This window comes from Azolla caroliniana, unplaced genomic scaffold, assembly GCF_043228905.1.
Source record: "Azolla caroliniana isolate FFs.n. ecotype wild unplaced genomic scaffold, voAzoCaro1.0.p SCAF_1, whole genome shotgun sequence".
NCBI classification, from domain to species: Eukaryota; Viridiplantae; Streptophyta; class Polypodiopsida; order Salviniales; family Salviniaceae; genus Azolla; species Azolla caroliniana.
The window spans coordinates 2,087,975-2,110,363 of NW_028230436.1; the positions used below are offsets into that span (position 1 = coordinate 2,087,975).

The 22,389-nt window shown below is 37.1% G+C and overlaps 5 protein-coding genes across 7 annotated transcripts; 3 read left to right on the forward strand and 2 right to left on the reverse strand.

The window, feature by feature from the left end:
- Positions 1–1,048: 1,048 nt before the first annotated feature.
- LOC147868233 (cucumber peeling cupredoxin-like) lies at positions 1,049–2,789 on the forward strand. The gene is made up of 2 exons (XM_087316770.1): positions 1,049–1,280; positions 2,429–2,789. Exons 1-2 carry the CDS (start codon positions 1,106–1,108, stop codon positions 2,776–2,778), a joined length of 525 nt encoding a protein of 174 aa, XP_087172896.1. The 5' UTR covers positions 1,049–1,105; the 3' UTR covers positions 2,779–2,789.
- A 1,009-nt stretch (positions 2,790–3,798) lies between these two features.
- LOC147868234 (Phospholipid/glycerol acyltransferase family protein) lies at positions 3,799–8,158 on the reverse strand. Of its 2 annotated transcripts, none has more exons than XM_087316756.1 (7): positions 7,723–8,158; positions 6,845–6,966; positions 6,675–6,740; positions 5,771–5,968; positions 4,861–4,979; positions 4,691–4,787; positions 3,799–4,370 (listed from the first exon to the last, which is right to left on the reverse strand). In XM_087316756.1, exons 1-7 carry the CDS (start codon positions 8,087–8,089, stop codon positions 3,843–3,845), a joined length of 1,497 nt encoding a protein of 498 aa, XP_087172882.1. In that variant the 5' UTR covers positions 8,090–8,158; the 3' UTR covers positions 3,799–3,842. The 2 variants fall into 2 exon arrangements, with proteins under 2 accessions (XP_087172882.1, XP_087172879.1); XM_087316753.1 differs by having other exon boundaries at positions 4,679–4,787.
- A 2,976-nt stretch (positions 8,159–11,134) lies between these two features.
- LOC147868235 (Cyclophilin-like peptidyl-prolyl cis-trans isomerase family protein) lies at positions 11,135–13,124 on the forward strand. The gene is made up of 3 exons (XM_087316763.1): positions 11,135–12,002; positions 12,402–12,461; positions 12,640–13,124. Exons 1-3 carry the CDS (start codon positions 11,150–11,152, stop codon positions 12,810–12,812), a joined length of 1,086 nt encoding a protein of 361 aa, XP_087172889.1. The 5' UTR covers positions 11,135–11,149; the 3' UTR covers positions 12,813–13,124.
- A 1,093-nt stretch (positions 13,125–14,217) lies between these two features.
- On the forward strand, positions 14,218–19,684 carry LOC147868236 (uncharacterized). Of its 2 annotated transcripts, none has more exons than XM_087316802.1 (4): positions 14,218–14,533; positions 15,206–15,263; positions 16,097–16,156; positions 19,549–19,684. In XM_087316802.1, exons 1-4 carry the CDS (start codon positions 14,232–14,234, stop codon positions 19,561–19,563), a joined length of 435 nt encoding a protein of 144 aa, XP_087172928.1. In that variant the 5' UTR covers positions 14,218–14,231; the 3' UTR covers positions 19,564–19,684. The 2 variants fall into 2 exon arrangements, with proteins under 2 accessions (XP_087172928.1, XP_087172920.1); XM_087316794.1 differs by lacking the exon at positions 19,549–19,684 and adding an exon at positions 16,387–16,557.
- On the reverse strand, positions 17,717–22,368 carry LOC147868237 (stromal 70 kDa heat shock-related protein, chloroplastic-like). The gene is made up of 8 exons (XM_087316775.1): positions 21,544–22,368; positions 20,677–20,935; positions 20,383–20,462; positions 20,094–20,236; positions 19,585–19,686; positions 19,132–19,321; positions 18,414–18,812; positions 17,717–18,149 (listed from the first exon to the last, which is right to left on the reverse strand). Exons 1-8 carry the CDS (start codon positions 22,246–22,248, stop codon positions 17,817–17,819), a joined length of 2,211 nt encoding a protein of 736 aa, XP_087172901.1. The 5' UTR covers positions 22,249–22,368; the 3' UTR covers positions 17,717–17,816.
- Positions 22,369–22,389: the final 21 nt, after the last annotated feature.

Here is a 22,389-nt window from a genome sequence, read left to right on the forward strand (position 1 = left end):
GTGTTAAATTCATGCCCTATTATTTGAATAAATCTTATGTGACACAATGTTTAGAGGATTTATCTCAAAGAATCCCTTTATGTTTGTTATGTCTCCCATGACGCTAGTGGGAGTATAACCATATGCCTATTCTCTAAATATTTATGATACGAACATGTTGCAAACATTCTTTACGTTGGTTTAATGTCACTTTAAGATTTCCCATTATGGTCTGAATATTTGAGAGAGGGACGAGAAAATTGTTCTAGGTCAATTTGTATGGTTGTCTGAGCTAGACGAGAAAATTATGCAATCAAACCATACATTTCATGGTGACATTGACTCAATTAGAGTATATGGTGTCATTTGAGCCCAAATATATGGTGTTCTGGATATTGTAGTAGCATCTAATAAAGTGGTGCATATATCAGATTTGAACTCAAGCTTGGCCTATTCCCAAGGGTATAACTGAAAAGAAAAAACATAAAGACAAAGGGTTTGATGATTATTCATGGGTTTTAGGTAATCTGAAAAATGGTGTCTTCCACTCATGTGGCATGCCCCATGAGTAAGACTTGTAAAGTTAAGTGTAAGGAATATGGGACATTATGTACATAGTGTGTGAAAAAACTACTTCCCTACACATATATAGCCAAGTTTTAAATACATTGAAGATGACGATAAAGGCACGGAAGATAACTAACTCTTCCACATAATTCTCAACTAAGATGAAATTCACACACTTTGGAACTTGACTAGACTTGTGTGTGTGTGTGTGTGTGTGTGTGTGTGTGTGTGTGTGTGTGTGTGTGTGTGTGTGTGTGTGTGTACATATATATATGTATATCATCTTCTTCCTCGTGACATGATTAGTAATGTGTGTTCTCATTCTCTAGTTGCACTCAATATATTCTCTCTTTATCTCTCTATGCATGTATGCATTCACTAGTAGAGTATTCCCACCAACAATCATATAATCCTCCATCACATCTTGATGGAACAACTAGAGAAATTGATGAAAAAGATGAGCATGACTATTATGATACATATAATGGGGCCACCTACTTGCAACACATTCAATGATCACAATATTAACTTCTATCGATTCATTAGAGGTTTGGCATTCATGGCCATATCAATGATGATTATGGTGATAGGTTCAATTCACCATTTGGTGCATGCTAATGACCACATAGTTGGCGCAAATCACGGGTGGCAAATTCCATCACAAGCAGGGTTCTCAACTTCCTACTATTCAAACTGGGCCTCTAATCAAACCTTCTACCTTGGCGATTTCATATGTAAGCAAGCATAATGTCTCATTAATCCATATTCTTCCTTCTATCTCTCTTTGCCAAATGTGAGCAAGGTTTAAATAGTTTCCTCTATTTGTGCCATTCTTTACAAGGGAATGGATATGACTGACTTGGTTCAACAACACCCTCCCCCCCCTTTTTTTCGTTACAAAGATAACTTAACCATTCTAATAATTTTATTGCTCCTCTAGGGTTCTGCTTTACATGTTCCGACACATTCCTTACAATTTATCCCTTCTTTAGGGCCTTATAACAACCATGTACTTATTTAGAATTATCGGTTCTCTTGTTCGAAATATTTATCATTCTCGTCGTAGAGCAACACCTTTTCCTCATGTGCATAAGTTTCATTAGTACCAATGATAGGAGATGGGTTCCATCGATCCAACAAATCACCCATCTTTGGTTTGGACCATTTTCTTTGAGACATACTCCACCACGTCTTTACTAGTTTTGTTTCTTATTATGAAAAATGGTTTCCTTTATTCCAATAATTTTACCACTTTTTCAAGGTACCAAATTCTAATTATGTCATTAGCTATTATTCTTTTTATTCTTCAGCTATTTAATTTTAAATTTAATATTATTATACTTCGAAATTTAAAATATTTATATTTGTACTGATTTTTGTTTTCACTTTAATATTTACATTCTTCTATCTTTTTCTTTCCAAAAGATTAATGAAAAATGCATCATTTTATATTGCTTATCTTCAACTCTTTCCTTCTTTTGATGAATTGCTAGTTACGAAATTCACTCTTCACAACCAAAAGAAAACCTTTGTTCATCCATCCCTTTTGGGAAACAAATCTTTATCACCCAACATCTTATACAATTAGTGACTCTCATAAGTAGGATAAAGATTTGGTTTCTTTTACATATAAATATCTCACAAAATACTTCATTTACAACACATTCCAAGATATATTGTACAACCCTCACATTTTCTACATAGAAAATTCTAAAAGCTAGCTATGCATGACAATGTGAAGTGTCATCTCTTGTAATCGTTCTATTAACTATGAACACGACATTATAAAGAATTGGAAAATGCCACCATGACAATTGTTTGTTAAATTATGTATTCCAAGTTCAAACCCGAAGTAGCTCATTGGCTTTTATGTGTAATGCAGCCTTCCATTATCAAAAGAATTTACATTCGGTGTATGAGGTGAATAATGCAACATATACAAGTTGCATTTTCAATGAAACTGATGTGGATAACCGTAATTGGTCGACAAAGGGTGGCCGAAGCATAGTGCCAGTGAATGAGACTAGACCTTACTTCTTCATGTGTATCATTGGTGATCATTGCCAACAAGGCATGAAGCTTGCCCTTCTCCAAGTTTTACCTGTACCTCCAACCCCACCATCACCTCCTGATCTCCTTTCTAATATTATTGAATCTACCACCTCCCATTTAATTGCCCCTTTTTTCATTCTATGGTTACCTATTATTATGGTTACTATCATTTTCATGTAATATAAGTCTTACAATTTATGTTACCCTAAACATTGTGAAAGATTGTGATAAACTTTCAACATCTATGCCATCTAGCATCAACATTTCCTAAAGGAAAACTCCACATAATACAAATATCAGTCTTTAATGAAAATGGTTAGGACAAGGATATGTTTCTTCACCCACAATTGACTTTTGTGTCATATGCATACCACCTTTAATAATAAGAAACAACCCACGATATGTCTCATCATAAAACTACACCCAAACATTATGATAAAATGTCAGCCTCAAAGAAGTTGATTATCTTTTTATAACTAGTTTATTATGATACTCATTAATCAACACTTGCAAGCACATTTTTGCATCATAGGTCACTCAAAAAAGTTATAGCCATAAGAAGCTCATAATGATACGCATACAATGACTGCATTTCAAGGAGGGAAATGTATCCCTGTTTGAAATGGGAAAACATATCACTTTTCCAATGTTTGATAGATGCATCATCCAATTGTAAAAAAGAGCAGATTCTTTGAAGTAGCTGAAATTGTGTATATGAAGCGTACAATTGCAACATTAACCAGAGATTTCTTCAACAAAGAACCTTCTTGTTAGTGTAAATAACCAGAAACCCTTTTAAGAGGATATCAAGAAGAACGATGCATTAATCACCCTTGCAATAATGATTGTTCAATACATAAAACAGGCTAACATGAAACCATCTCATAAATACAATGTTTTTCTCGACAAAACATAACGATTCTAGATCTTACACACCAAGACATGCAACCATCTTACATGAGCAAAATATACAGGGATCAGGGATCAAACGTGGCAAGAAGAATTTGTATATCATATGAATGGCTTCGATGTGCCTTTCTCCCACAATGGGGGATTCGTATGTGTCTTTCTCATTAGTTTTTACTTGAGACTTCCAACCATTCTCCCCCCATATAAATCTCCATGCATCTTATTAATCAACATGTTGGATCCTTTTCAGCACCGGAAAGCCAAGCACTTTCACATGTATGCTCGAGAAAATCATTCAAAAAACACCCATGCACAATATATATGTATATTTAAACTCAATAACAGCTTGCTGATTCTCGTAAGTACCACTTTCTAATATCATGTGTGTGATTGTATCTCATTAATCCTTGGGCAGCAAAGCTTACAAATGCTGCAGGATCTTTAAATCTCTTAAGCCTCGCTATCACTCCTTCTTGAAAGCTTAATCTATCACCATCTGAATACAAACACCCCTCAGAAGACGATGATATCGATCTATCCCCATTGCTTCCATTCATTTTATCGTCACCATCATGTTTGTTATAGTAAACCATTTGATTTGAATTGACATCCTTGCTATTAAATACCACTCGATGATATCCATGTGGTTCGTCTCTATGCCTCAATTTACTAATGAATTCGTCAGAGTTGGAGGTACTTTGTTCAATGCCACATAACTGATCGAGCTCTGATTTAAGGTCTTGAAGATGTTGTCCGACTCGAAAAGCTATAGCTTCGTGAACCATTGTTTTTGAGATCCCACCCTCTTTATATTTGGAGAAAAGATCATCGAGTTTAATTGGATCACCAACAAGCACTACCACCTAATAAATATGCAGCGAGGTATTCATCAAATGTTAAAACATGGACAAAAAAATTTCAAAAAGTATCCTTCACATTGGAGGATATCAATTTGAGTTTACTTTGTGTGATAAAATACCATTCTTGAAAATTTTCCTTTCTGCTTCTTATAGCTTATGTAAAGCAACCTTTAAAAAACAATTAAATATCAAAAAATTATTTTTGAGCTTGTACTTTTCATTTTTAGCTTAGAAAAAGTGACCTTAATACTAATATTTGAAATTTTCCTTTGTTTTAGCTAGTTAAGGTCAGGCATAAAATTGCGGCTTACTCTCTTCCTCACAGATGGAATTTTGCGACCAATTGGCATAATTTCTTGCATCCCCGAATGAACAAAAGGAAGCACTATCGGTGGCACATCCCCAGCATCAAGTGCAAGCCTATAATAACTATATAGTGTCAGAGAGAAGGAAATACCACTGACATATTAGGCCAAATTTTTGTTAAATATACCTTCCAATTCCTCTCTTAGCACTCTGGATTGTTTTACCACCATCTCGAGAACGGCTACCCTCAGGGAAAATGTGTATCCAATCACCTCTTCTCAGCTTTTCTACTGCCATATCGATTCCCTGCAATTAAAAATAGAAACAAGCTGAGGTAAGTGTACAAAGAAAAGAAATATATCTCAAAGACCACATGCTTGCATGTTATATGTGCGCACATATACATGAACATTTACAGGGTATTGTCACCATATAAATTACTTCATATTGCTTTGTCAAAACATCCTCCATCACAAGAGTCAATGACCTTTTTAGCTTCTCTTGTTGATAGTATTTTGCTTATGATATTACTAGTTGTACGGACCATAAGTATGTATCCTACAAATTGTTGGGACTCCAACTATATTTCTATATATCGTTTGCTAATGAGGGAAAATATACACACTTAATTTATCTTAAGTTCTAAAATAGTATCTGGCAAGCTTCCAAGTTAACTCCGTCCAAATTGGAGTACTGCTCTACCTCCAGAAAAATGCATAGAATAAATTCTGTTACAAGACCATATGCAATGGGCCTTCTATTAATTAATACGCGCTACATTCTCTTGTGGCCAAACACAACATAAATAAGCAATTGGTTCAAACTACCTCAAAGATTTGGGTTTCATCCCCAATCACTAGAGAGAGAGTAAGCTCAAAAAAACAACCAGCCAATTTACATAACATGTTGAGAGAAAGACATTAGGACATCTATACAAAGTAAACTATTTAAAATCCTCTCTGCGTATTCAACTTCCAAAAATGGTGACAATTTTACAGCATCATCAGCGGTCTAGTTGTCTTCTAAAATTGATCAGATAAAGTAACTCTCTTCCAACAATATTTCAAACTTCACGAAAATATCATTAGTCTATACACCTTTTGGTAGACACCTGCGCCTCGTGCCAGGGGGAGAACTTTGACACAACGAAAGAATGCTGATGTTGCTGTGTTTGTGAAGCATCTATCAGTTGCACAAAGTGTCCACCTTAAGCGATTGGAATCCAGCAGAACATGGGGTGGTAGCATAGCAGCTAACACGAGGGGGTCATCAATTGATGCCACATGATTGCTCACCTTAAAACAAGAAAGAATATAGCAACATGTCATTAAATTAATTAAAAATAATTATTAGAATAATCATATCATATGCTTCATATATCAACCGGTGAACTCTTACAAACATGGTGTCATATGCAAATTTGTTAATTATATCAAAATTATATCATTGATATATCCAAGGAAAGGAGCATGAATAGTAAAATCTCAGTGAATATGATCCAGCCAAGGTTGAGCTCAGAAAATATCAGCAAATAACTTATCACCCAAATGAATAGAAGCATTCAGTAATGTTTTCATTGTTTCCAAATCAATTTGGTCAGAAATTGCAACGCTTCAAATCATGTGGGGTTCTTGAAAAGAAGAAAATCACAAATATGATCAAAGATAATAAGCTTTGGATGTACTATTCCTCCTTTAATCATAATCAAAATAAATGATAACAATTGAAAATGTATCTAAAGAAAGATTAAGATAATCGAAAGCTTTTTAATATTTAGACGGAATAAAAAGCAACAGATAGACTACTAACTAAGCACAAGCATGGTCCATCTTTGCTACCAGTGATCTCATTTTGAGACAGACAATCAAAATCCAAAGATCCTTAAGACGTCATATTTCTAGCTCCCATGTTTGGGTTTTCTATTATTTGGCTATGGAAACCCCATAGTGCACTCTGTAGAGACTAAGATTATTAATGGGAATAAAGCAAACACATACATACCGTAATAAGAGCTTGGCCTTGAGGGCGGTTTAACACTGCATCTAGAAGCTTATCAACACAATAAACCTGCATTCAGAGAGTTCTACTGGATCACATTCTCGCGATGCCAGGACATTCCAGATATAATTATAGTGAGCCAACATGAGAAACATATACAACTTAGTGAATACCTCTGTTCTGTTAAAACTATGCATGAATGCATGGCAAACATTTCCAATAAGTGGCAAGGCAACAGCTTGGAGGACCCGAACAACGTAAGAATTCTCTTGGAAAATGGCTGTGTACTTGTCTTCTGCAAATGCAGTTATAGAATAACAAGAAGTGAGCAAAAGCATAAATGCAAGCAATACAAAAAAAAAATCCAGATGAGAAATTAGGATAATGAATAATCAGCATGCAAAAGACTCACAATAATGGGACAAAATGCCCAGACGAGAGTTAGATAATGGAACAACATCAGAATGAACTCAACAAGCAGGGATCAAAATACAAAACATCTGCAACAATTCCTGCTTGTTTCTGTTTAGAGTTACAAAAATATGCTTGGCCAAAGTTGAGGCACCTAATCACATGAACATTAAGATTAAACACATAATTTAAAAGCATAACAATATATTTAGAGTGAAGATTAGCTTAATCCACCAAATAATCACTATTAAAGATAATTTTTTAGCTCAATGTTCCGAACAATATTGACAAATGACATGTAATCAAACAGGCTTCTATTTAATAGTAAAAATGAATCAAAATCATTTCCTAGCTTTCTTAATAAATGCAAATCGACCTTTTAACCAGAAGCACAACAGTAAATGAATCTCTGATTCGCCCAATTGAAAACATTCACACTTCATATTGAACCAATTAAAATCCATAACATTTCCCAATTTGAGTGTGATAATAAATTGTTCCATTAACAACAAATGTTGTGCCTAAAATATAGTTGAATGACCCAAATCGAAAAAATGGAAATTTTGTTACTAAATTAAATAATTAAAATCTTTTAAAAAATATCAGCAAAATGAAGCCCTGAAAAAAATTTGAAACAGACCTGTTTTCTGGCCAATGGTGGTGGATTGGACCATAGTGGGAGATGAAATTTGAGCCCCTCCATCCAACTCTGAAGGTGCGGAAAACCTCCCATAAAACGAAGACGACGACGACGACGATGATGATGATGATGATGATGATGAATAATTCATCTGCCTTGCTAGAACAGAGGAAAGAACTGCATTCAAAGGCTTGATGGAGACCCCGGATCCTAGAATGGCTTTCTTGTTCGCGTGATGGTATGCCCTTTTGGCCGAGAAATGGCGAAGAAGGAAAGCTCGAGGAGAGCAGGAAATGCGAAGTCTTTCCTTCACTCGAATCTGCATCGCTCTGAGGTTAGATCGCCATTGAAGCTTCTTCGACTCCATCACTCTTCTGGGAAGGTCGTAGTCCTCCTCCTCCTCCTCCTTTTCTTCTGAATCAAAGCCTTAGGGCATATCGGCGATGTTTATTATATGTGTATATATATTTATTTATTTTTTATTTTTTTATTTTTTTTAAAGAGAGATAGACACATATGATATGATAATTGCAGGAATACCCTTATCAGAGCATTATCCACAAGAGCTATTGAGTGCCCTTATCAATTTACCGTGGAAATCTACAAAGCTCACCACATTATGGGAGGTCATGCTATTCGTCCTTCTCATCTGAATTTGGCAGTGTTTATAGAAGAGAGAGGGATATAGGATATGATAATTGCAGGAGTACCCTTATCAAAACTTATCCACGAATGTTATGGATTGCCCTTATCATTTTATTTCATGAATCTACAGACCTCGCTCGCCATGTTACACAATAATGCCCCCCACCCCATTGGTGTTGTACACAATCTACCAACGGATACCCCCTCCCCTGCCCATGATGAGCATTTCAATTACTTCTTCTCACAAAATAAGCTTGATGAGAATCTAGATATCATCTTAGTTTATTACAAAGAACATAAATCAACTCGGCAAAAGAATGATTCCGTTGTTCTGCAAGTTTGGGAGCAATTTGCAAGAATATATGGTTGTCGTGTTAAATTAACCTAGAGCCTTCGGGGATACATGTCTCATCAGAAAGTACTTCTACGAATCATGTGCAAGCTCAAATTGTTCTAGACTAGCAAATGCCATGTTCAATGCAAGATGCCAAATGTTTTCGAATTTCTATCACAATTCCATCGGGGATTTTCCAAATATCATTTCACCTCTCGTATAGCTTATGGCGTACGCATAAGAATTGATCATTTACATGGGACTTTAAAATCAACCAAGACATTTGACAATTCAAAGCAAGCATTTACATGTACTTGCGTGTTGGCTCATGTTGACCCAACCATGCCCTTCATATTCATAGAAGTTAGTACATTTGATTTTGCATGCAAATGTGTATAGTATTGTATTGGCATACACATCCATACATTACTATGAGTTATTTACAACTATAGTAGGCCCATCAAGCAGAAATTCGGAATTGCTTTAATCAACCATTTTTGGATGGTTATGGTGATGGCACATAAATTAGGGTTCATCATACATAAAGTATCATATACCCATATGCTACTCTTATTACAATTCTTTTCATGGATATTTAGTCTATATGTAGTAGTTGATATGGAAATTTCAATCTCTAGACTTATGGTGCGTAATATAGGCTACATCAACACCTCCGAAACATCAAGTGAAGAGTACGAATTTAGTTAAATGATCACATTCTTCTCATCGCTTGAGTTTTGGTATTTCCTTATAACCAAGCTCTTTTTTTTTGTGATTAGGGCCTTCTTATTTTAAGTTGACTTGACTACTAGGACATAAGGGGTTTAACCACTTGAATGGTAATATTCGATCTATTATATTATCAAGGACTCCCATACAAACATTCCTCCTGTTATCAATTCAAAACATACATGGTTCTACCTCAAGATACACACATATATGTCCCATTTTATGTGATGATGTCAAGTGCGGGGTCCTTTGTTTTCCGTTACGGTTGTTTCAAGACCAACCCTTGTTTTTGTTCAAGTGAAAACCCCCATACAAGGGGAACTTGTGGTGAGAGCAACATCTCTTGTAAGGGATACTTTGGCAATTCCTCATGTACGCTCCACTTATGGCCACCTTTTCCCCTTGAGATAACTTCATTTTGCATAACCCCAAAATTTGTGTTTGTCTTTACGAGCTACCTTCCACAACACCAAACTAAAGACTGTGTAATGAAAAACCACAAAAACAATGTATTAGAAATTTTAACTATCTCTTTCAAGGCCTCTCTCCTATCTCTTCATTTGTAAAAGTTTGTCTTCTTATTCTGTTGGTTAAAAATATTTTCATTTGTTCCTTATGTGTTGAAAAATGCATCACCAATAATATTTCAAGAATCGGCAAATTGTAGGATGCGTAAGCATCTTCACAATATAAACGAAACCATGTGTGCGTGAAAAGGCCCAAATAAGTGGAGGTTGAGCTCGAAGTAAAAGAAAATAGAGTCAATGGGAGATTAATGATATGCAATGAATTGGCGTAGACCGATTTGTCCCTACAGTGGATCTTGCTGGCTTGGGAATTGAACAATGGTATTTATTGACGCTCATGGATGAACCCTGTGAAGGAACCCTTTGGGTGTGTGGGGGCATACGTGGAGTTTCATTGACCCCAATCATATATTCCTATTCCTCATAAAACTTGAGATTGGCACAATATGCGGAATTTAAGGCTTAGACTGATCTTGCTCTGGCTCACCTAGGCTCATGGTTCTTCATAGAGGGATCGTAGGGGAAATATAAGAACTACAATGTTTCATGTGTTATGAACGTTTGTTTTATCTTGCTTTGAACGCTAAAAAATCCCGAACCTTGCTTGAATAAATGGATTTTAGATGATTATTTTGTCTGATAAAATGGAAAGGAGCCTCGTCGTTTCCTTTTTCTAGAGAGAGAGAGAGAGAGGTGAGGAAAGCAGATATTTGGGCTGTTTTTATTTTCATGAAATCTCTCTCATTGGATAAGGCATATAAAAATAATATCGGAGAATCATAAGCACATTTTTTCTAGTTCCTCTATTATCTTCTTCATAAAGATATTAACTTATCCATATGCGTGGAAAAGAGATGAGACTGGAGCCACATCATTGGCCGAAGCATATCGATACAGACATGTGGGAAGTCACAGGCACAAACAAAAAGTTATGAAAATCTACCCACCACCACCTCGTTCGCTTTTTTCGACGAAGCACACAGATTAATAATATCCGAGAATTAGGGGGCATAGTTAAAAATTAAATGTGCTCCCTCAACAGGTAAAGTATGATAAATCACGCGAGGATACGATAAGTTTTTTTTTTTTTTTCAGAGATTCACATTCTCAGAGAGCCATTATAAACTGGTTCCTACACGGAAAATAACAGAGAGTCATTTGTTGTGGTTGTGGTGGGTGTCACTTTGGGCCAATGGCCAAGAACATGGGCAAGAACATGGGCATGATGAGGAGGGGCCTTGTGCTCACACCATCCCCTGCTCCTGCTGGGCCTTCTTCACACTGCCCCAATTTGCCCTGCGCCAATCCGCTGCCCATCATCAGATGCTGTACCGATGATGATGCCCATGCTTGTGTGAACGCCGATCCGCAGGAGAAGAAATCCAGGCGAGGCTTGCTGACTCAGGTCGGATTTGCCACTACAGGTGTTTCTCTAATCTCATCGTTCAAGTCCGATTTAGGGTTAGGGTTAGCTGAAGAAGCTAGCTCACCAGATTGCACTATTACGGACAAAGTTTATATGGACATTGTGAAATGCCCCTCTACTTTTAGCACAAGCAGAGATAATGCCAATGTGACACCACCATCACCATCACCATCACCATCACCATCAGTGTCATCACCATCATCCTCATCAACCACCATCATGAGTCCATCCTCATCTTCACCGATGTCGTACTGCAATGATCATGAATCTGTGGGCCGGATCGTAATCGGCCTTTACGGCAAGCAAGTCCCCGAGACCGTCGCCATCTTCAAGGCCATGTGTAGTGGCCAGGCCGGATCTTCATACAAAGGATGCTTGTTCCATCGTGTCCTCCCCGGACAATACATCATGGCCGGGAAGCAAGGATTCTCCAAGGAGAAAGGGGAAATCATCCCGCCCACTCGTCTCCCCCGGAACCTCGAGTCCGTCAAGCCCGAAGCGTTTGCACTACAACATCTACGGCCGGGGACAGTCTCTCTTTGCCTTTCGGAGAATGATGATGATGATCAATTCCGGTTATCGACCGATTATCGCAATGTCGAGTTCCTCATCACCACAGGTCCATAATGAATGTCTTGAACATATTAATGACCATATTCTTCACATCATGTGGATATACCAGTTTCTCATGTATATCATTTTTTGCATCATGTTATATATAATTGGATTAAAGAACAAAATAGGGAACTAGCAATGACTTGCTAGGAATGAACAGGACCAGATGGTTTTTATATGTTATAAACCCAGAGAAGGATAGAAATGTCAGGCAAATAGTTGAAATTCCCATCACGAGTTCTTTTTTTTATGTTGTTGGCCAATGTTACAAGCAAATATTTCTTACATTCTTTATGTCTATTTCGGTCAATTCTTCGATAAAATTCATGGTTACAAAATAGCCAAAAAGTTGGAGTTTTTTTTCCTCTTTATCCATATCCTTAATCATGCAATTCCTTTGTAGGGCCTGGTCCTGCACCACAGCTGGACAACAAGAACATTGTCTTCGGAGTTGTTTTAGAAGGTTTTATACTTTAACCTTAATTAACATTCATGTAGTTTAAAAAATTGTATATTTCTTGTTTTTTTTCTGTAAGCACTTGAAACTATCTAACTAGCTACCTATCCATATAGGTTTTTTCTTTAGAAAGTAATAAATTGATGTGAAAAAGGATTGTTAAAGTGAAGGGGAACTGATGTAGGGCTAGATGTTGTGAGGGCATTAGCTACTGTCCCTACATACAAGCCTGGCGAACGAATTCGGCAGTTAAATGAACTGGCTACTTTCTTGGGAGATGAAAGAGCATCCAATGCTCGGAACTTCTGGTACCGACCATTGTCAGCACTGTATATTAGTGACTGTGGAGAACTTTGAGGACAAGAAATCAATGTTTTGAGTGATTTGTATCTTTGAGGAGGATTATCTCTCTTGATCATATTTCTCTGTTGGGGAATATATAATGCAATGCCATCATCATTTGAGATAGATGGAAGGAGCTTTCTTTGTCTCCTCAACTTTGAGCTATATATAATATGTAACTCTTCGATATGCTAGAGATGCTATGTTGCACCTCTCGCCATGTTTCTCTGAGATGCCATTGATGTAAAAAAGTGAATAAAGAAGCTTGTAAAATGAGTTCTGTGCTTCGAAATGTTTGTGAAAATGAAGGTGCTCTATATGTTTTTTGCGAAGCATGTTACATTTGAAGGTGTATTTCTGTGGCACAATTGTTCATGAACGATATGTAATGCCGTGATGATTGGCCTTCCCTACCTTACATTCTCATATCAATATGTGATGGTATTTATTTGGGAGGCCTTCTCGAAAACATTTATACTTTGATCATTCGCATAACTTGCATTTGTAGGCATCATTTACTCTTCCTTTTTATTGTTCATATCATTGACTAACCTTGGATTCTAATGTATTACATTGCAATCATGACAACTCTAAACATAGGGCAGATCATTTGAATCGAAAATAGCATCATATTCGATAATGGTGTGATCTTTTAATACCCAAAGAAGCGTTCTGAGTTAATTGTGCATTCAGTGGTCTGTTTTATTTCTTGAGCTCTTGTGTTTGTTTGTGTTTTCGCTTGTGGTAGCATTTCCATATCTAGAGGTAAAATGGTGGGGGAAATTTTACATGCATGTATGGAATAAATGAAACCGAACGAACATACTTACTTTTGATATATACATAGTAAAATAAATGATATGACCTAATCTCATGTAAAAGAGGGAAGGGAATCGAGTAAGGGGCTCTCCTTTGAGTTTTTTGGGGCCAATGAGGTAGTGCCACGTGAAGATGGATTTTGGTCGCATAGTTGACAGTTATTTTTTTGTCCTGGTGGCGAGCGACCTGAGTTTTTAGTACCTTCTTCTCTCCATCTCTATTTGGAAGCCACGGTGGCCCCGGTCACGTGCAGTGCTTGCGGCCAATGAGCTAGTGCCACATCAGCAATATGTAAATGGACGGCCAAACCTCGACCATGAGCGAGCTTCTTGTTCTTGTTCTTGGGCGTGCTTTGCATGGTGTGCCATGTCAGCAAACACGTGGTGTGCCCCGGCCACGGTGCAGTGCTTGCAGCCGATGAGCGAGTGCCACATCAGCAATGTGGAGGGCCAAACCTGGGACCATGAGCTTCTTGTTCTTGTTCTTGTTCTTGGTGGTGCCATGTCAGCAACACGTGGACAAACCCCATTCATTCCTTCATTCAGTTTAAATTCTTCCCTTCTTATTGCTCTTCCTTTTTCCCCTCTTCCTTTTCTTGGCAGAGGCAGAGCTGCCATGGATCTCTCCTCTCAGCCTCAGACCCAGAATCAGCAGCAACACCACCACCATCTCCACCTCTCCAGACGTCCCAGAAGAAGACCCATTGGCCCCGCGAGAACCATTCATCCTTTGGTGCTCTCGGATCCATCCCGGTTACGGAAGAAGAAGAAGAAGACGAGCTTCTCAATTCCCGATCCTCCTCCTCCTCCTCCTCCGGTCTCTGTTCAACGTCCGAGAATGCAAGCTTGCTCTGTCGGGGAAGAATCTGACGAAGGAAATCCTTCTCAGCAACAAGCTGTGCTCGAAAGCCTTGCAGCGTAAGTCATTTTTCAGCTATGGTGATTTTAGATTCCGCACACCCACACACACAAAGGTAGATTTTGTTACTGCCCTAAGAATTCAAAGATGACCCGTGGGACCCCAGTGTGCGGCTTTTTTGGTAAGCCCATGTTGGATTTGGTGTCTCTACAGAACTGTAGAATGTAGTTTCCAAGGCATTTACTCTGATATCCGAATTTGGTATAAGATTGACCTTGCTTGCTTGGTGGTGAAGGTGTCACTTGCATGCCACATTAACTGATCCGTACGATGATGGCATTGAGTGTATGCAAAGATGGCAATAAACATCTTTCATTCCACTTGAAAGTGTTTCTTTGTTTGGCAATGATGGCTGGGTGACCTTATGAAAGTGTTTCAAGTAGAAGGAGGCATGCTTTGTAATTTAATGATTTACTTGACCCAAAAGAGAGAGCATTGATGATAATCATAAACTTGATTAACAATTTGTTTAATTTATGAAGCGAAATTTTTATAAACCAGGAAATCTTTTGCAATTTCTGTAATCTTGCAATCCATTTCTTTTTAATTTATGCAACTAACTAACAGAGGAAAAGAAAGTCTAATAAACTTCGATTAACAAATCGTGTAATTTGTGAAGCTAACCGTGGCTTAAAAATGAAAAACTGATAGTAAATCTTTGCTATATGAAGTTACCTTGAGGGAGAATTGCTTTCACGGTTACAATCATATTCCGAACTACTCGTGGAGGTAACAATCAATAATTTTAATGATTCAATCTGATCTTATCAAACTAATAATGGTAAGCCACAATGCATATCGTACATCCATCCATTGAACATTGGCTTATTGTTCTAGTGTTACTGTTTGTTCTATAACCTATGTTAGTCACATTTTGTCTGTATGCCAAGGTTATTCTATGGTTTTGTTTTTTGGAGTAATCTGTTCGAAAGTAATTGATGTATCTTCAAGTAATAGTAACACAAATTGTGTAGAATCATAAATTGACATGCCCAGACTACTTTTCTAGGAGAATATGCATACAAAAGTTTGGCTTTTTCCTAATCATTTAGGTAAAACATGATACCCATTAGAGTTCAGATTTGTATCCTATGGAGTAAATGTGTTTGGAATGGAAATCTTACTTTTTAATCTATTATGTTTTTCGGTAAATATGAAAAATACAACCTTGCACATGTCATTATCTACTGTTGGCATCTTCAAAAAATTCATTGCTACTCCGCTGTTTCTTGGCCTAATATCATCTACACTCATTTCCAAAATTATCAATTGTGACCATCAAAAGGTTAGACGTATTCAGGGAACTTAATTGGATTGCTAAATGAAGTAGCCTTTATTAAATTGCATGCAATTGAAGTGGATGGGTGTTTTTAATTAAATTTGTTTATTGTTGTTTTTTTACTTAATAGTTAAATTTTTTCTGGAAAGTGGCTTTTATAGAAAGAATTTATAATATAAAGAAAAAGTATGAAATTTCCAAACGGAAAGAGAGTAGTACAATATTGAGGTGTATTACAAGTTGCCAAAATTCAATTATATTTCTTGATTGTTGGATTATCTAGGCCGAGGGAATGAGTCGTGAACGCTCATTTTATTCTGCCAAGCTTCTTCAAATTGAGAAGGTACACAAGAAATCTCTCTTGCATCAGACTCGACCTTCAATTAAATTGACCACGATGCAAATTAAACTTTCAAGTATGTGTCAAAATCGTATGTCAAAGCTCATTGTAATTGCATTGAGCTCTAACATTATATTAATGCACCACGTGATTTGTAGGATTATTGTGGTGAATTTGTTTCTTTCAAGGTTTGTCTGTTGTCTTAATATTTGTATTTGGTTTGGAAAATGTAGGTGTGTAAGCATGTACAACCGTTCAAAGCAAACATCAGCAAATTAGATACCATATTATCCATTTTGAGCACAAATGTTGATATGCCTTTCGTTTAGTCAACAGAGCCTCATTATAAATGTAACAATCAAATACAATTCTATCCATATCAAATAAATGAAATCTTTCACACTTTCTTGTAATGCTATATCATAAACTTAATATAGCATGGAACCTTATCAAACTCAGTAATCTGGAAAAAAAACTTGGATTCTACAGATGACAAATCCAACCACTACCTTAAAATTCACTATCTGTAGGACCATGATAGCTGTGTGCCCCAACCACTAAAAATCCTCCAACCCACGTGTGGATATGGGGGCATGACATACATGTGAGGGCCATGATAATAGTTCGAAAGCTAGCTTGGTGATGACGTTTTTACCTAGTGCAGCATGTGAAGAAGTGGCTAGACATACACCCAATGGACCTGTATAATAATAGTTCTTAAGAGCTTAGGTTGGTTGGATTGGCCAACTGGCTGTTTTGCACAAGGGATCTTCGTTATTCCAGCAAAATATATTCCGGTTTTGCACAAGATGGTTGACAGCTGATTGTGCAGGTGAAGGGATAGGACCTTGACTATATCAATGAAAGAACCCTTCCCTTATGAACCTCCAAAATCTCTTTTATGCATTGCCCAATATCTAATTGGTTCTATAGCCTTACAAACAAATGTGCCTCAACAAACACATAACCTCACATCATGATGAAATTTACAGTATAGGCCTCATTTCCATGTATGAAAGCATCAAGAAATTGACAAATATAGAGTAAGTTATCTCTCAAATTCACCGCATATATGATCAGAGATCTCAAATGATAGTTGGAATAAGCAAAGATCATATATAATATCCTCTCAATTTCACTGCATGCACAATCAGAGACCTCAAATGATAGTTGGAATGACCAATGATCATGTATCAATATCCTAGATCGTGCGTGTTCACATCTTGTAGAAGGTTATATGGTCCTCATTTCCAATAGAAGGTTATATGGTCCTCATTTCCAATAGAAATTGAAAAATACGGACTCTGCCTCTTAATTTCAACACACATACGATCAGGCATCTCAAATGATAGTTGAAATGAACAGAGATCATATACAATATCCTCTCAATTTCACCGCATATATGATCAGATATCTAAAATGATAGTTGAAATGAGCAATATCTTTAAATGATGAATCAACGCATCATGTGAAGACTATTAATCTAATTAATTTAGCCATTGCGGCTGCTATGATGGTTACATCAACCCAACAAATTGGCAATAGAAAGTGTCTACTCTCATGACAACAAAGATCACCAATATGTATATATATTATGTGGACTCATATACATATTTGTACCTCTTTATGAAATATCAAAATAGTAACTACCCAAAAAATGGTATCATCCAGCTGAGTGAAGAGAACCTCCATCTGAATGACCAGAATTTTGTTGTTTGGAACCACCAATAGAGTCCTCAAATTCTATCACTTGCTTCTCAAGTATAACTATACTCTCTCTGATGTGTCGTGTGAACCCTTCCTCAAGTTTCTCTTTCAAATCTTTAAGCTTCTCCGTCATGTTGTTCCTTGCTTGAGTTGGCACATCAATAACTTCCCTCAACAACTTTTCTGTCCGATAAATTAACGAATCCGCTTGATTCTTCGCATCTACAGCATCCCTTCTCTTGTGATCTTCTTTGCTGAAGATTTCTGCTTCTTGAAGCATCCTCTCTACCTAAAAGACAATAAAGTTATTAGTGATAGCCAAATCATCCTATTTATAGCATATTATCAAAGCATAGATTTCAGAACCATAGCCAAACCTCCATCAAATTGAGATTATGCTTATAACATCTATGCTTTCATCATAAAAATTGCCAAACTACTCTCGAATTAATTAAGCCTCCCCATGAATTGACAAACTTCTCTCAAATTTAGCCCCTATCCAAAACATGTTAAAAAATATAGACCTCACTAAAAAAATAGCAAAATATCACACCTCATCTTTTGGGAGTGTACTTGCACCAGTTATAGTGATATCTTGTTCTTTACCAGTCTCTTTGTCTATTGCACTGACAGAGAGTATCCCATTTGCATCAATATCAAATGTCACCTCGATTTGTGGAACACCTCTTGGAGCCGATGGGATATCATCTAATCTAATGCTTGCAAGCCTTTTGTTGTCCTTAATGAATTCACGCTCACCTTCAAATACACTAATCTCAACGGTGGTCTGCCCATCGACAGCAGTCGAGAAGACTGAAGATTTTTTTGTGGGCAATGTTGTATTCCTTGGTATGATTTTTTCCATTACTCCACCAAGTGTTTCTACACCAAGGGACAATGGCATAACATCAAGTAGCACAATATCGCTTATTTCACCAGCTAAAACCCCAGCCTGTACGCATCCATCCAGATAATAGAAATCATCTTCAATGACCAGAACTCACAAGAAAACCAGTTATATGGCCACACCACAAAAGCACAATAAAAACACTTAAACTAATGACTTGAAGCATTCACCTCCACAACAACAAACTATTATTTTACCAAAGACCCCACAATCGAAACCATCCATCTAGACGAAAAGTAAACTATGTCTTATGCACAAAATCCATCTAGACATAAAACATTAAGAGCTGAATATAATTTCAGGAAAAAATGATCATATTTCCTTATCTGCAAAATACAGTTATATGACATATTTCACCACAAACCTGCACAGCAGCTCCTAAGGCCACTACTTCATCTGGATTGACCATCATATTAGGCTCCCTCTTAGTAAACCTCCGGACAATTTGTTGTATTGATGGAATTCTTGTTGAGCCTCCAACTAAGATCACTTCGTCTATCTGGTTGTGTTCAAGTCTTGCATTTTCGACTGCGATTTCAACTGGTTTTCGGCATCTACATTGAAGCAATTAGAAATCAAAGAAGGATCTTATGCATTAATTGGACAGCTTGATATCACAAAACACCCACATTCAATACACTAGAAATAAAAAGAAAACTGTTTTGCATACATTTGACAGTTTGATATTCATGATACATGTTCAGAAAACTGTTTTTACAAGCACTGGAGACATGCAATTTGCAAAATCTAATTAAAATTTTGAAAATGTTTATATGAGCAGCCCAGGAAGAATTGACATAGAGAGATTTGACACAACCTGTCCAGCAGATGCGAACAAATTTCCTCAAATTTTGCTCTAGTAAGAACGGTATCAATATGCTTTGGCCCATCAGCAGTTGTAGTAGTGATAAAGGGCAAACTGAAAGCCAACAGTAAAACACCGCAACACACTATTAGGATTTCTTTCTTTTAAAAGACCTGCAGATTGCCATACAACATACTGACTAATGCAGATCACTTCTCTTTTTAGAAAACATAAAAAGCAGATTGCCTTTGCGCACAACAGTGTAGATATTTTGCAAAATGTGAAAGGGCAGATTGGTTTTCATCAATACAGGCTAAAATAAGAAAGCAGATTGCTTTACATCACATACATGAAAAACACAGATTGACTTTTACACCTAACGTAAGAAAGCAGATTGCATTTGGAGATTGCCTTTGGCACTGGATCTATGAAAAAGCAGATTTGATTTCACCGCTTTCCACCAGGTGGGTAGAAAAAGTAGTTCTGTTTTTTTACCAGAGATGAATAAAGTTGTCATATACCAGATGGTGGTTTGTGTAAGCACTGATAGCTCGATCTTTGCCTTCTCTGCTGCCTCGAGAACCCTCACTAGAGCTTGCTTATCATTGCGAATGTCTATCCCTTCCTTCTCCTCGAAACTAGCAGCAAGCCAGTCCACAATGCACTTCAAAAACAGCATGTTTACACACACATGAGCACTTCATCAGAAATATCACCCATAAAATATAGATCTGTTGAAATTTTGGCTCAAAAGTGGAATGCCAACAACCAGCTCCAAAATCTACTGTATGATCGCAACACAGCATATACCTTATCGAAATCATCGCCTCCTAGATGCATATCTCCAGCTGTCGATAACACCTCAAATACTCCTCCTTTCACTCTCAACACTGTAAATAGATATCTTTTTCTCCATTACTGAATAGAATTTAAGAAAGAGACTCCATAACAAAGTAATCCCTAAATCTCTAGTTTGATCTATTCTACTATATATGTTCTAACCCTCAACAGTATAAAGATTCTCAGTATAAAGATTCTTCCACGTAACTTGATTGAGGATAGAAACAAAGCAATACCTTAATCTCTACTTTACTGTATCAATACCTGAAACATCAAAAGTTCCTCCTCCCAGATCATATACGAGAATAATTTCATCATCTTTCTTCTTTCTATGCAATCCATATGCTAATGAAGCAGCTGTGGGCTCATTGATGATTCTCAACACTTCTAAACCAGCAATCCGACCTGCATCTTTTGTTGCCCTTCTTTGAGAATCTGTGAAGTATGCTGGCACTGTGATCACAGCTTTCCGAACTCTCTCATTTAGATACTTTGAAGAATCATGCACAAGCTTTCTTAAAATCTATATACAAAGGAAACAAATCAATACACACGTTTCCCAAAAATATGCAAAAGTGAATTATAGTTTTCATCAAATCTACTTTAAGAAATTATACAGAGATTCTAACAACAAATTCAAAATGATCAAGATATATGCCACGTGACAATATTATTAGCAATTATGAACTTATTCACCCAATCAAATTGCATGCCAATATAACCAGAGCCTTAAAAATTCAATGCAATGAAAGGCAATTGCTCTTCATAAAAAACCATATTCAATGGCAAGTCCTATTAGAATGGAATTATGTACTAAAAATGCATGCATAATACTATTATCAGATCGTGACGGAGAGTCAATACAATGGACGAGTCGTGTGAGTAAGTGGACAAATTCATCTGGAAATCAAAGCACTAAACTATGTCGAATTGAACATCAAATGCCAGTATTATAACATGAAAACATGATGGACTTGATTGTAAACTCGAATGAAATGATAATAGTTTATTGATCAAGATTCTCTTTCATGAAATAATAGACCATTTCAATGCCAGAAATTATAGGATCGCACAAAGTCGAATGCCAAACGTTATTATTGATCAAACAAACCATAATGGACTACTAATAACCTGGGCAGAGATCTCCTCTGGAGAGAGTAACTTGCTAAGTGCTGGGACTGAAAACCTGACATTCCCCTTCTCATCAGGAACTACATTGAAAGGCACCCTCGATATCTCATCCTGAACCTCGTCCATTGTCCGGCCAATGAATCGCTTGATACCGAAAAATGTGTTCTCTGGATTAATGGCTGCTTGCCTCTTAGCAACAAGCCCTAATAACAGGTGGTGATTAAACTCAAACTCACCATCACCATCATGATCATCCTTCTTTTTCTTTTCTTCACCAATACTAGTGGTGGTGCCATCATCATGCTGCTTTTTTCCAACACTACCATCATCATGATGCAATATTTTCTTGTATGCAACGACAGAAGGGGTCATTCTCTGCCCTTCCACATTCGGAATGACAACTGGGCGACCACCCTCAAGGGCAGCAATGAGCGAGAAAGTGGTGCCCAAATCGATGCCAACCACTTTCTCGCCATCACCCAGCGAGGCTCCAACACTCGGCGGCAATGATGAGAATGATCGAAAATGCCTGTGGAGAGATAGATTAGCATTCTTATTGCCACTCCATGATCTCTTCCCCTGGATTATATATTTCATCCATGTCCTCTTGTTATTAATACTAGTTTTTGTGCTACCCATGAGGGAAAGGGTACCACAGCTACTCCTAGGGCACCCATGAGCAAAAAGATTGCAGAAGGCTTGCATCGATCTCTCTTCTTTCGTTCTTTCTTGTTCTTTGCACCCATTGTCAGACAGACAGACAGGCAGAGGAGGCAATATACTTCGACTCTAGAGCATATTTAGAAAGTTCATGGTATCGTTGACAAGTGTCTCTCTCAATTGAAA